At 25.5% G+C, this 13994-nt stretch overlaps 1 protein-coding gene across 1 annotated transcript; it reads right to left on the bottom strand.

Annotated features, from left to right (window-relative positions):
- Window positions 1-353: 353 nt before the first annotated feature.
- Window positions 354-13437, bottom strand: LOC111626539 (leucine-rich repeat-containing protein 59-like). The gene is made up of 6 exons (XM_023369948.1): window positions 13306-13437; window positions 10387-10446; window positions 8839-9102; window positions 6434-6506; window positions 3521-3691; window positions 354-507 (listed from the first exon to the last, which is right to left on the bottom strand). Exons 1-6 carry the CDS (start codon window positions 13384-13386, stop codon window positions 431-433), a joined length of 726 nt encoding a protein of 241 aa, XP_023225716.1. The 5' UTR covers window positions 13387-13437; the 3' UTR covers window positions 354-430.
- Between the last annotated feature and the right edge of the window lie 557 nt (window positions 13438-13994).

Below are 13994 nucleotides of genomic sequence, written 5' to 3'. Positions count from 1 at the left end.
CTTATATAGTTAATCGAGGCCTCCTGCTTCTAATATTTCCACATTTGATCTTGATTTTCATGTATCTAACTCCATTCTCAAGGTTAAGAAATGGGTGATGGACAGACGAATGACAGTGGAAATTTATAAGTATATAATATTTTTCAAATTGCAGCCCAATCATTTGCATATCTGTCTAAGACAAAGCTGAATGTCAAATTTTGCAGTAATTGAACAATTTTATCTGGGTGCATAACTTTTTGATATAAATGAAAGCATACATTCACAAGTTTTACAATTAATATATGAAAGTAATGGAAACTATTCATAGTTTAAAAATCTGCTATAATTTAAACTTAATAGTAATTTCAATAAGAGAATTTGAATAACAACTTATTATTGTAATAATAATTATGTTTATTGCTATAAAACTAATTTATCTATTGTGATTTTAAACAACCATGTATGCATTTTTACCTGATTTCTTATTTGCTTGTTGATTATATATAATACCATTTAATTCTGCACCTGTTAAAAATAAGATAATATTAAAAATTTACATTTTTATTTCTAATTTTAATTATACATACACACGTATATATAAATACTTAAACAAAATTACAAAGAGATTCAATTAAAATGGAATAGTAAAATGAGAAACTCAGTTACAATACAACCATTGATAACATTGCTGACAAAAAATACAATGTTTTGTAATTATAAATTCATAAAAACTTGTAGAAAATCTTTTATTTAATATTTTTAGGAAAATGTTTTATTGTCAGTATTAAAAAAATGTAAAAAAATAAAATTTACAATTATTATTATTGCCTATCAAATAATGCCTAAAAAATAAGAAGCATTAATACAGAAAATACTATATTAATGCAAAGTTCCATAAAATCTTGTATATTATAAAAATGAACTAAAATGTGTTTGCAAAGTGTAAAAGGAATTCAGTTTACAATTCAAACAGTAAAATTCTGATTTAAAAAAGGTTTATAAAAATTAAAACCTAAAACTTTTGTGAAATATAAGATAATTTATGCTCATATGTTCTAAAATGGAAAAAATAGATTTTTTTTTCCATTGTTTCTTCCTGCCCTATGGGCACTAAGAGAGATTCTTCCATATCCATCATGGGTTCAACCAGGCCCACAACGAAGCAGCTGAATGGTAAAGGATTGAGTCCAACATATTCAGGACAGACTGCCCATAAAAGTCCAGAAGAGTTGTTCACCCAGATTTGATCCCAGGTCCCCATAGTAGTAAGCTGACACCTTAACTGTCTTGGCCATTTAGCATGTATTTCCTGTTTAATGTACAATGTTTATTGCAATTTTTATTTATTTTAGATATATTTCTGTTTCTGATGGTATTCAAATGATATATAATGTTTTTGAAAGATTATTATAAATTAAAAAACTTGTTTTTTCTTTCTGATTCAGCAAATTAAGAATTTTAAATATACATTAAAATGAAGTACAGATAATTTGCTCACATTTGTATTATTTGATAAGGTTATTTACATAGTATGTTTCATGTATTGATTTATTATTTTCTTTTAAAAATTTGTACTCTGGATAGTCAATTCAAGCTAATTCTTTTAATCATTAATTCCAATAAAAATAATATTTTAATAATTAATTTATCTTACATTTGGATTTGATTCTCAACATTTACAAATGAAAATAAGACTTCAATATATAAAAAATTTATTTTTTTTTTATAAATAATAAAATTTTACTAATTTGTTAATACAGGTATACCTCACTTTACGTCAATAATTGTTTCCAGGAAAGGCGACTTAAGTCGAAAAACAACGTAAGTTGAATTTACTTGTCACTAGGAAAACCACAAATACCATTCCCAGTTCTGTATTTTATTGATAAATCCATTGTTAATAATATATGATATATGGCTAATAAGAATCTATTTTAAACTTACAAACAAATAAATTTTAGTTTTTAATATAGTACAGAAAAAAGTAATCTAAATTTACAAATTCATGTACGTACAGTACATACTTGGCTGTAAATGTACATGTTTACAATTTGGTGATGTTTACAGTACATCACGGACTCTATTTGTACATATGGTTTGCTCTAAGACATTATAAAATATGATGATTTTGTAAGGTTAATAACAAATACATTTATTAAAATTATCTTGCGACAGTAGAGAATAAACTAATTTATATTAAATTTACCAATATCGAGTGGTGCTGGCGCTAAATGGTAGATATTGGAGCTACCATAGAAAACACCAATATTGAGCACTTAAAGACCGCTAAATAAGACAACAACACAAAAACACAGATGTTTTTATGTTTGTTCTCTGGGATTTATGATGATTATATTAAAATTTACTGTAAATGTACATATTTTAATATGATTTTATGTGCTTTAACGCTTTTCTAGTGATATTATGACTTCAATATTTGTGGCGAACGGACGTAAAGTCAAATAAAATGATTTAAACTTGATTTTTATTTTTCCATATATTTTTTGACAAACGATGTATAATCGAGAACGATGTAACTTGAGGTATACCTGTATATTAATTACCAGTTATAATTAATATACAATACTATTAACTTTTAAATATTTAAAAAATAATAATGCATTCTGTGTTTAATTGAATCAGATTTTTTCTACTGTTTTTGCCATCTACACAATTCAGGAAAAGATAATTGTAGTTTCTAAATACATATTTTAAGCAATACAACCAGAATTTAACAAAGAAATTTCAAAATCTTCGTATTTAATTATTAATATATTACATTTAATATGTTTTAAAATATATATAAAAATTATCCATAATAACCATTACTATTTGATTCAGTCAAGTGAAAATGAACTTTTCCAAATAATGCTTTAATGTGTCAATATTTTAAATATATTACCTAGCTGTCAAAATTAAATAATAAATGCATCTTGATAAATGAAAAATTCATATATATATTCAAAATATATAAAAAGTCCAATGTTTAAAATTGAAAAAATTAACTTAATGCAACCATTGTCATAAACTTCAATGAAAATCTATAGTCTTTCAATTTTTTTCAAATAGTTAAATATGAGTTTTGGATAGTGAAAAATTGGAAAAATGGAAAAGATGTTCTATATATATAGAGGTTTCTATTGAAAACATTTAAACATATTATTAGTGAAAAATGAGAAAATGCATTGTCATACAAATAATAATAATGTCAATTACTTTAATATGACAATAACAATAATTGTTTGGTATACTTAAGTTTTGTTTATTAGAAAAATAAATTTCTGTTGATGTAGAAATTCATGATTATGTGACATCAATGAGCAATATAAATTTTTTTTTTCTTGGGAAAACTGTTCTTTTGTTTCTTAGATCTTGACAAATTTTTATATTTTTGTACTTGACTGACTAATTTCAGATTCAAAATGGCCATTAATATAAGTTCATTATTTACAATAAATTTTTTGTAAGAATACTTCATCTTTTACTACTACTAATACTACTATTAATACTAATAATAATTAAATATAGAAATACTAACCTTCTTTTTCTGAAGTATCTTCTTTTTCATTGTTTTGCTCTTTTTCTTGTTGCTGTTGTCTTAATCTTTGCTCTCTTAATTCTGCCTTTCTTTTTTCTCTTTCTGCTTTTTTTATTTTTCGTGCTTCTTCTAATGCTCTTTGTTCTTCTGCTTTCAATGCAGCTTCTCTCTCTAAAAAATATTAAAAGCTAAAGAAATTTTAATTGAAATAATACTACTATTTTTTCTTCATACTCTTAAATATTATAATTAATTATTATCGATATTATTATTATAGAAATTAAAATCTGTATAATGTAAATCAATCATCACATAATAAATTACTACTACTGCTACTAATACATAGTGCCTAAGCTTTGAGGATCTTGACTGGTTCTTTCTCTCATCCCCTTTTTATATGCCTGTCATTTCAACATCCTTTTTAATATCATCTTTCCACTCACGAACAATATATCATCTGCCTCCTAGCCACTATTATTATTATTATTATTATTAAATAATTTCTGTTTAACATATCCATTACTACCAGCATAAACTGCATGTCCTGCTGATGTTAATGTTACATAATTCTATTTTTTCCTAATATTTTCAGTATTTCTGAGTTTTAAAAATTTTTTAATCTGCTATAATATCATCCATTTTTGAGGAAAGACCCTTCTCAGAATTTTATTTTCAAAGCTTTTGTTTCCAAGTGTTTGGAGAGAGATCAAGTTTCACATCTGTTCATTGCAATCAACAGTATTATTATTCTGTATATTTTAATTTTAAGACTGCTAAATATTGTTTTGAAGCTAGTATCTTAATGCAGAGTACTTGGCTCTGCTATTACATAGCCACAAATGAATTTCTTCAGTAACTATTATATTCATTTAGAATGCTTTTCAGTTGTTTAAAACTGGTAACTACAGTAGAGCGTCGATTATCCGAATCAATTGGGGACTGGGGTTGTTCGGAAGATTGATGTTTCAGATAACCGATTATGTACGAAAAAATATATTAATTAATTTATCCCATCTTGGCATTTTTCTCCGTTGCGTGTCGCTTCATGTTGAATTATCATCGATGTTAAGCCTAACGAAGACTACTGTATCGTTAAAAATTATTTTTTTATTTTGTACGAACAAAATAAATATATTGAAAAATATAAAAACAATAAAAAATTATACTTCAGAAGTTAATTTAGTATCAAAAACGTAAAATATTTGAGTAGCCCAAGACATAGCCAAAGACTGCAGCACCACAGCACTGGCGAAAATTTAAATTTGCCGACTGGAATTCTTTCAGATGATTGATGTTTCGAATGATTGACTTTCGGATAATCGACGCTCTACTGTATGTCATAAATTTGATTCTAATCTATCATATCATAATTTAGTTCAAATGATGCCATTCCAAACTAATTTTCTACATAATTTCAGATATTTAATTTTATTTTCATTTATTTTTAGTCAAATTTTTCTTAGCTTCTTTTTCCATGATTACTAGACTTATGCTGAGAATGTGGATGTTTTCACTTATTAAACAGATATATCAATATGCATTATTAATTTGTACTACAAGCATTATAATTAATGCAATCCACTTAAAAGGGAACATTCAAGCTTTGAAATCCTGAATTTTGCTGAAATTCCAATAAATTTTGATACATCCCTCCACTAACATCTAACAACATAACTCATGCCAATGAGTAATAGTTTATAAGAAATCATTGTATAAACTCTTCCATGTGCATTATATCAAGTTCTATAGATGAATCATAATGAGTATGCATGGATAAATGATTAAGTTACCAGATTGAAAAGCTTAATGTCTCTAGTCTGTCCTACTTTTCACAAATTTTTTTCTGAAAAGTGCCATCTATTAAATTATAAAAAAATATGTTTAGCCCAAAAATAATATATTGTAATTATTAAAATCAATTGCATAATTTTAAACCAACAACTGTAGGAAAAGTATAGATTTACTATTCACAGTTGTTGGTTTAAAAATATGCAAATGATTTAAATCATCATTGAATATTATTGAATAAATATGCAAATTTCATTTTCAGTTTGATTTTTGAAGAAATTTTAATAATTGATGAAAATTATATTATAAAAAAAATTAATTAACTGTGACAGTTAGTTTGCAGTGTATTGTTTATTGCAAGTTGTTGATTTATTTGATAATGATAAAAATATCATAATGTGGTGAAATTTATGCTATGTAACAGCAACTCTGAGAACTGAATTACAAATATGATCCTTTTTTTATTGTATTTTATTTTTATTCCTTAAAAAAGGAAAAAAATGAAAAGTTTGTTTTTATATAAAAATATATTTTCTGAACAATAAAAAATATTAAAACTGATAATAGTTTATTTTGAATATCATTTGAATGTATACAATAAAATGATTGTAACTAAAATAATAAAATTCTTAATAGGCCTATATAAAGTTTTAAAAACAAATTGTTTTATTTAGTTTATACTGCTATTTTTCCACATCAAATTATTCATTTAAAAAACATTAGTTTTCTCTAATTAAAAATAATTTATAAATTATTTTTTCATATTAATTGTTAAAAATATAAAGATAAATGTATTTTAATTAATTTTTTCCAAATATTACACATTAAATTCCTTTGAGAACTTATAAAATTTATGTTATCATATATTAAATTCCAGTAAAAAGTTTCTAATTTCAACAATAAAGCATGAAAAGCATTAGCAATAGCAAAACTATTCACATACATTTGTTTGTCAGTTAAAGTTTATCTAATGAAGTACAAAGTTCTTTGCACATCAATAGATAAAAAAAAATTTGCATATCATATATTGAATTAAAAAATATAAAATTTTTCATATCTTGATTATTATAAAGATTAATATGTATCTGCTTTTTAATGTTTTAATTTTAACTTGTAATTTCATACCTCTTTGCTCTTTTAATTTTTTTTGTTTTTCTCTCTCAAGCTCAGATTCAATGGATTGCATATGGGCAACAACCTAATTAAAAAAAAAAAAACTTTAAATTAGTAAATAATAATAATAATAAAATCTACTTATCTAAAGATCAATTTCATGATTTTAACATTCATTAATAAAATAATAAATTTTCATTTAGGAAAAGAAAATCATCTATTACAATAATAAGAACAGAGAACATAAATTCTGCAATTACATTTGTAACTTTAACTATTTATATTTAAATGTAAATTTTTAACTAATGGAAAAGAATTAAACTGAAACGTTCTAGATAAAGAACATTTTTAAACTACATTAGATTTTTAGAAGTTTTTCAATGTTTATAATCTTTCAGTCACACTATTAATGGATAAAGAAAGATGCAATGTATAAGAGTTTGTTTTGGATGAAATAAAATAATAATAAGATAAAATATTATTAAGAAGAAATAAATTTTTTCTTAAATATAAAGAGAATTTGATTAGCAATTGATTTAACATTAAATAATTTTGTTTTTGATTTAAAAATTTAAAAATTAATAATATGTATAATAGTTTATATAATTTGAAAAATGTTAGTTTAAATTTACTTCTAAATCTTACTAACCTGTTTAGATTTTAAAAACTAGTAACAGAGTTGTATTGATATTGCATTATAAACTTTTTTACATTTTCTAATAATTTCTAACAATAAATTGTAATTTTATATTATCAATGAAAGAAAAATGACTCCTCATTAATTTCAGATTTAAAGAAATAAGCAATCATCTTGAGATTATTATTCATTACATTTTATTAGTAATTAAAATAATTTAATATGTATATTATCAAAAGAAACATGGCAATAATTCATTTAGATTATTACATAAAAACTAAATTACATAGCAAATCAATAATTACTAATATGACAGTCATAAAATAATGTATTTTTTAAGCTATCTTAAACAATGAAAAAAATAATCATAATAATAGTAACAAATTTTTGAAATTATAAATCCTATCACTACATTTTATAAAGTTATCAGATATTTTATATCCATTAGTGAGAATATTTTTTAAATCTTTAATGCTAGTTTAATTTTTATTTCAGATAACAAATTATTTTAAAATTTCACATTATGTATATGTCTAATAGCCAGCTGATATCAAGGGGTAACAAAATTTCTGTTCCATATGTAAAAATGTAGGTCAAATAATGACACTTAAAACACTTTTATTTAATAAAAAAATGTTTACAAATGAAGATTAATTGGCTATATAAATAATAATTATTAACCTTCAGTGTTCATCTGTTTTATTTATATACATACATATAAATAAAATGATTCATCAATATCTAAAATCTATAGATAATAAATGTTAAATCATTATCCCAAATCTTATATCTAATTTTACATTTCATACAAATTGCGTAAAGATATATCAAAGTATCAGCTTTAGTGTAATGCTTTATTTTATTTATAACTCCATTAAATATAATAAAATTTGTATTTAAGTAATTTATATAAATTATTCTATATTAACTTATGATCAAAACTTATTAAGATATTTTATGTAATTGGTTGATGTTTAATGATAATGTTAATAAAAAACAAGCCTGAGCTCTTTTCCCGGTTTGTGAGTTTTTGCAAATCATATGTTTCTGTAAAAAACAAGCCTTTAAAATATAAATTCAAATCATTAATTATGAATAGAATTCTTTTGTTTAAAAACAAAACATATTTGGTTTTATTTATATTGATTTCAAGTTTGTTGACATTAAATAGATAGTCGGAATAATTAATCAATAACATAGGTTTGATTCAAATTTTTCATGTTCTTGTTAGGATAATTTAACATTTTATCATCCACAAACACATGAAATTTTTGAAAATGGCTGTAATATTAATATTGTATTATAGGATGACCATACTTCCTGATTTGTCTAGGACAGACCTTGATTTCTCCTGTTTTTAACTCTCAAAAATAGAAAAAAGAGTTTAAATAAAACTAATTTATATGTCTTCTAATGTAATATAACCAATTTACAGGTCAATATATAAATAATTTTTTTTAAATATTCTACATTTAGCCATATTTAAAAGACCCATTTTTCACTCTCTAAAAACTGTCATGGTTTGGGCAATAAACAATTCAGTTACTCTTAAGTTAACATTAAAAAACAACAATGACCTCAAATACCAAGCTTTGTGAATGCTTCCAATACTTAGGAGGAAAAAAAGCACAGTTGTATCCTATGTTCTTATTCAACATTTTCTATTTTTCTAGTGGCCTATGAACCATCTTAAATCGCTGTTATTTCATTGTATAAAAAAGTAATTTATTTTAAACAAAGAACTTATTTAGTACAAAAATTTGATCAATAAACTACTAACCTTTTTTGCACATTGTTGACATTGTGTCTGATCAAGACAATCACCTGCTATTGTCTTCAATGGAGCTTCTAATGGATTATTTTTCAGATCCAACCATCGAAGATTTTTCAACCGGCAAAAACTAGTGGGAAGTGCTGTCAATTTATTACCATACAAATCCAAATATTGAAGATTTGTTAAATTTCCAAAGTTATGAGGAAGTTCTGTCAATTCATTTTTACTCAAATCCAATTTAATGATATGTGTCAAGGTAGAAAAGTTGGACTAAACAAAAATATTAGAACATTTATGAAAAATTTATACATAGATAAGATAACAGAATTATGATTAATTACTTAATATTAATTAATTTAGGTGGGACAATGAAAAAAACATAGTAAAACAAATTGTAATAAACTTGAAGCAAATTATGTTGATTTATTACATATTCAATATTTTAAAATAGAAATAAGCATATAGCAAACATATTCATTAACTCTGGATACAATTCATTCATTTTCACATTAGTTTTTAACTTCAAATATTTTCAAGTTCTCAATAAAGTTACTGGTATATTTTTATTTTCTAATTTCTTTTTTACAGATAACAATGCTAACATGTATAGAGCTTAATTAATTTGTCTATATCTCTGAGAGTAAGTATAGTTGAAATTTGAATTTCCAATCCCAAAGCCAATTTAGTACACTTGAAATTCTCTAGAAAAGAACATTTTAATTTGTCACCTTAAAGAATTCTTTATGAATTACGTTCTGCATAAAATTAGTTGCCTGTAGACTTGAATCAACATGAATCTTAATTGTACAGTCAACCCCCTATAACACTGTTGATAATTCTGTTTTACATGAATTCCATGTTGTACAGTCACTTAGATTTTACAAATACGTGAACCATTCACAGCCCAGCACATGTATTTGTAAAAGCTAAGTGACTCGTACAACATGGAATTCATATAAAACGGAATTATCAACAGTGTTATAGGGAGTCGACTCTATAAGTTTTTTGCTATGAAAAATAATCATATATTCTGCTATTATTTCATGTTGATGATATCTAACATCTGTTTGGAATGCTAAAATTGGAATTCATGATTTACTATTTATATTAATTGCACTATTTCTTAAACTTATGATTGTGTATATAAAAATAAAATTCAATAACCTGTGCTTTCATACTGATATGGAGTGCCATTAGATTGTTTCCCTCTAGGCTTTTCAGGATAAGTTACAACTCCTTCCTTTAACTGATACTTTTGAAAACATTCTGTACTACAGAGTTCTTTTATCTGACCATGCTCTTCTATTTGTACTGGAGATCCTTCTATACTTGTTCCACAAATAGCACAAGTACTCTGAAATATCATTAATACTTATTAGATGATATAAAATATATATTTATTAATGATTTATATACAATAAAATGATTTTATAATTTTTCATAAATTCTTGTGCTCATGCAANTTATTTATTTTTTTTAAATTTGTAATAAGATCTTAATATTCCTATAAATCATTCTATAGTTAAGTTGTCATGACAAAATAAATCTACTTACCGGTAATGATTTAATGCGATTACGTGATAAATCCACATGAGTTGCTTTTGGTATAGCTAACTAGACATTAAAAAATATGTACTAATTAATTCCTCTTATTAAAATTTTCAAGTTTCATAAGCTTATAATTTATCATAATATTATATTTTAAAATGTATGATAAAAGTTATTTACATTTATGAATAAAAAATGTTTTATTCAAAAAAATTAGAATAAAAAGTTTATTGTGTCTGAATAGTTATCAGAAATTTTTATTCCGATGCCTTCAACAAGACTATTTTGTTTTGTTTTTTTCTTTTAAAACCCCAACAAATAAGTATAATACAAGTAATTAAACACAAACACAAAACCTCATTCAAGGAATCTACAAAACATTTTCAGGAGGCATTTCTCTCATCTTCAGCAGAATCAAATAATACAACTTAAAGCAATGGCTACAACTACAAATTTTCAAAGTTCAGTTCTTTTGAATGATTAACCTCCAACTCTGCATTTTCAATTTCATTGGTTTCTTTGGTTTTTCTAACTATGATTAGAGAAAAGGATGGTTGTTAATATTGATGATATGAATGTTCATAAAGCATGAGGAGATATGATGGAAAGGTTGTATTTAAGAAAAACATGGTAAGAAATAAAGATTTGTTTGAGGATAAGTAACAGTTGAGAATACATATAATAATAGAGGCAATGGAGGTGAGATGTATATAGGATCTACTTTGAGGAACTTAAATGAGAGGTTAAATAAACATAAAAGGGATGTATGTAAGGGTAAGATAAACACAAGCCTAACACAAGAAGCATATGATAAGAAGGTAATAGTAATATGGGATAAGACAAAAATAATTTACAAAAAAAGACACTTTCATAAATATAAGGATGAAGGAACAAATATGTATTTATCTGTTAAGTATGGAGATTAATATGGTAAGAATGATGCAGATGTTATTCGAAATTTGGAGAGCTGTGGTTAAGAAGAGGAAAGGTAAAAGTTAAGGTTAGCTAGCTGTAAAATTAATAATGAGGGGGGATAATATAGTCGTTTATGAGGATTGTAGGATGTTAGTAATAATATGATAGATGCAGCTGTGGATAAAGTGAATAGTAATTGAAGATTTTGAATTTTATGTCACTTTTATGTAAAGAAACAAAGTTGGAGGTTAAAAAAATTTGAAAGAACTGAAATTTTGAAAATTTATAGTTGTGGCTGTTAAATTGTATCATTTGACTATGTTGAAGAAGGGAAGGATAAAAGCCAGATTAACTATAATTGTAAAATTTTGCTAATTAATTTCACAGATATTATGTAATTTAGACTAAATATACATTATTATACTGACTATCTTTAGTCCAAATTAAATGAAATTAATTAGTAAGTTTATTAATTAGCCTAATAATTAATCTGGCCTTATCATTTATTGCTCACCGGTGCCCAAATAGATAAAATCCCCGAATACTGGTAATTGGCCATGGGTTTATGCTTCACCAACAGGTGGTCACAAAGTTTTCTAGGTTTTCTTCACATGTCTAACATCTTAATAGGAGACAGTTTCTTCATAGAGTGTCCTCCTGGGAGGAATCTCTCCTTGGCAGATCACCCACATGTTGCATTGCCTTATGCCACTGTCAAACCAAACCATTTGTTTATTAGAAAAATTCAGGTTTGGTTGTCTACATATACATTTCTTCATTTTACATTTGGCTCCTTTATTTTGCAAGTGTAAGCTTAAATGTTTAATATCTTTCATGAAAATGTATAAAATTAAAAACTATGATATGCATAATACAATTATATAAGAGCATACATTATTTTGTAACATTTTAAGTTCTATAGAATTTATTATTTGAGAATTTTGAATTGTAACTGATATGAATATTTATTTAATAACCATATTTTATTAATTATTATGTAGGATGTATCACTTAAAGTTGTGACAGGACAATATGATAAGGTAGGCTACACAGTAATGCTGGAGCCAGGACCATGAGACGAGCTAGAGATTTTTCTCTGGACTGGCAAAAATGGCACATAGTGGTCCCTTTTCCTCTAAATTAATGTTATTTCTATTAACAAAAGTAAAATCTTTAAGACTGCTCTTTATTAAACATGTAATATCTTTATTAATAAAGATCTTACATGTTTCAAAAATAAAGAGCAAAAGGAGTCTGCTTGGGGAAAGGGCCCTTCTACCCCAAGCCCCGTTCAAGATCTCAACAGCCCTGGCTGGAGCAAAGTCAGAAAAGCTGGTAAGGTAACACAATGAAGAAATTCAAATAATAATCATACAAGGATGTTAATTTACAACATTACACGAATAGTAATCGATGCCAGAAGCATTACTAACAGCAGAGCCGCAGCATATCCACAAACACAACTTTGCATCATAGTTTTTGATTCATCCAGAAGGACATATCAAAAACTTGTTACGAGGCCATCGTATTGTTCCGTATTTATTTAGAGATATCAAGTAAAGGTATTTTTACCCTTTTATGATTATCATTAGAATTCCTTCATTTCATTACCTCTCTTCCCTTTATTCAGTTCCAGCATTACGCTGTAGCCCACCTTACCATACTGTCCCATCACAACTTTAAGCGATATATCTATATTTAATTACAGAATTATATAAAGCAGTAGTTCTCAACATTATCAATCTGCACGCCACCTGGTGCATGCTTATAGACCATTTATATTGAATATTACAAGTATACAAGTAATACAATTCGAGTTATTAGATAATGTTTCTTTCAAAAGCAAACAGGATTTAATTAATAAGGATTATATAAAGGAATAATGTAATTATCATATTTACATGTAATAAATTCCATGTAAATATTTACATGGAATTTATTTAAACTAAAATGAATTATTTTTCTGTATAAGAATTGAATATTTCTTGAAAATTAAAAAAATTCTCATACCAATTCTTTAACTGGGACATCAGTCAATTCACTCAAACTCAAATCTAATTCATTGTCATTTAATTTATCTTTAAGACTCATATTGGGAATAATCTTTGCTGGACTGCACTTCTCTACAAATAATGGTTGCAATTATTATAAAATTAATCTTTTTTAAAAAAAATGAAACGATAAGGATCGAAATGATGATCTGTACATCCAAGCGAAATTCATATATAAAATCCCTCTAGCGGATGATTTTGATGTAATACGTGGGTTTATTTAATACGAAAGAAAATTTATTTATTTATAAATTTTTGAAATTTGATAAATAAAAATTAAAAATTTTTCTAATTATTTTTTATTATTGAATTTAACGGGTCGAAAAACTCCGGGTATCTTTTCAGAGGTGGTCCGTCCGAATATGTCGCGCCTCGCCTCTCACTATCCGGTTACTCCATTTTGGGTCTGCCGAATTTTTGATAAACTTGTTAAAACAGGCCTTCTTGGTGCTCACAGGGTGGAAGGAGTTAAGAAAACTCTTTTCAGACTAGTTTTAATAAAACAATATTAATATAAAAACGTTTAATAAATCGTGTAACGAACGCTTTCGACCTTCTCCAAGGTCTGCTTCGGGTTAAAGTTCAGTATCCAAAGGCAGCAAGATTTTACGTTGCACATTCGAAAAACGGGGTTTGATGTTCGAGTAT

The sequence above is a fragment of the Centruroides sculpturatus genome, unplaced genomic scaffold, assembly GCF_000671375.1.
Source record: "Centruroides sculpturatus isolate CEXI.00-Female unplaced genomic scaffold, Cexi_2.0 scaffold398, whole genome shotgun sequence".
NCBI lineage: Eukaryota > Metazoa > Arthropoda > Arachnida > Scorpiones > Buthidae > Centruroides > Centruroides sculpturatus.
Note: the sequence above shows the minus strand (reverse complement) of the source record. Positions and strands in the feature narration are given on the sequence as shown.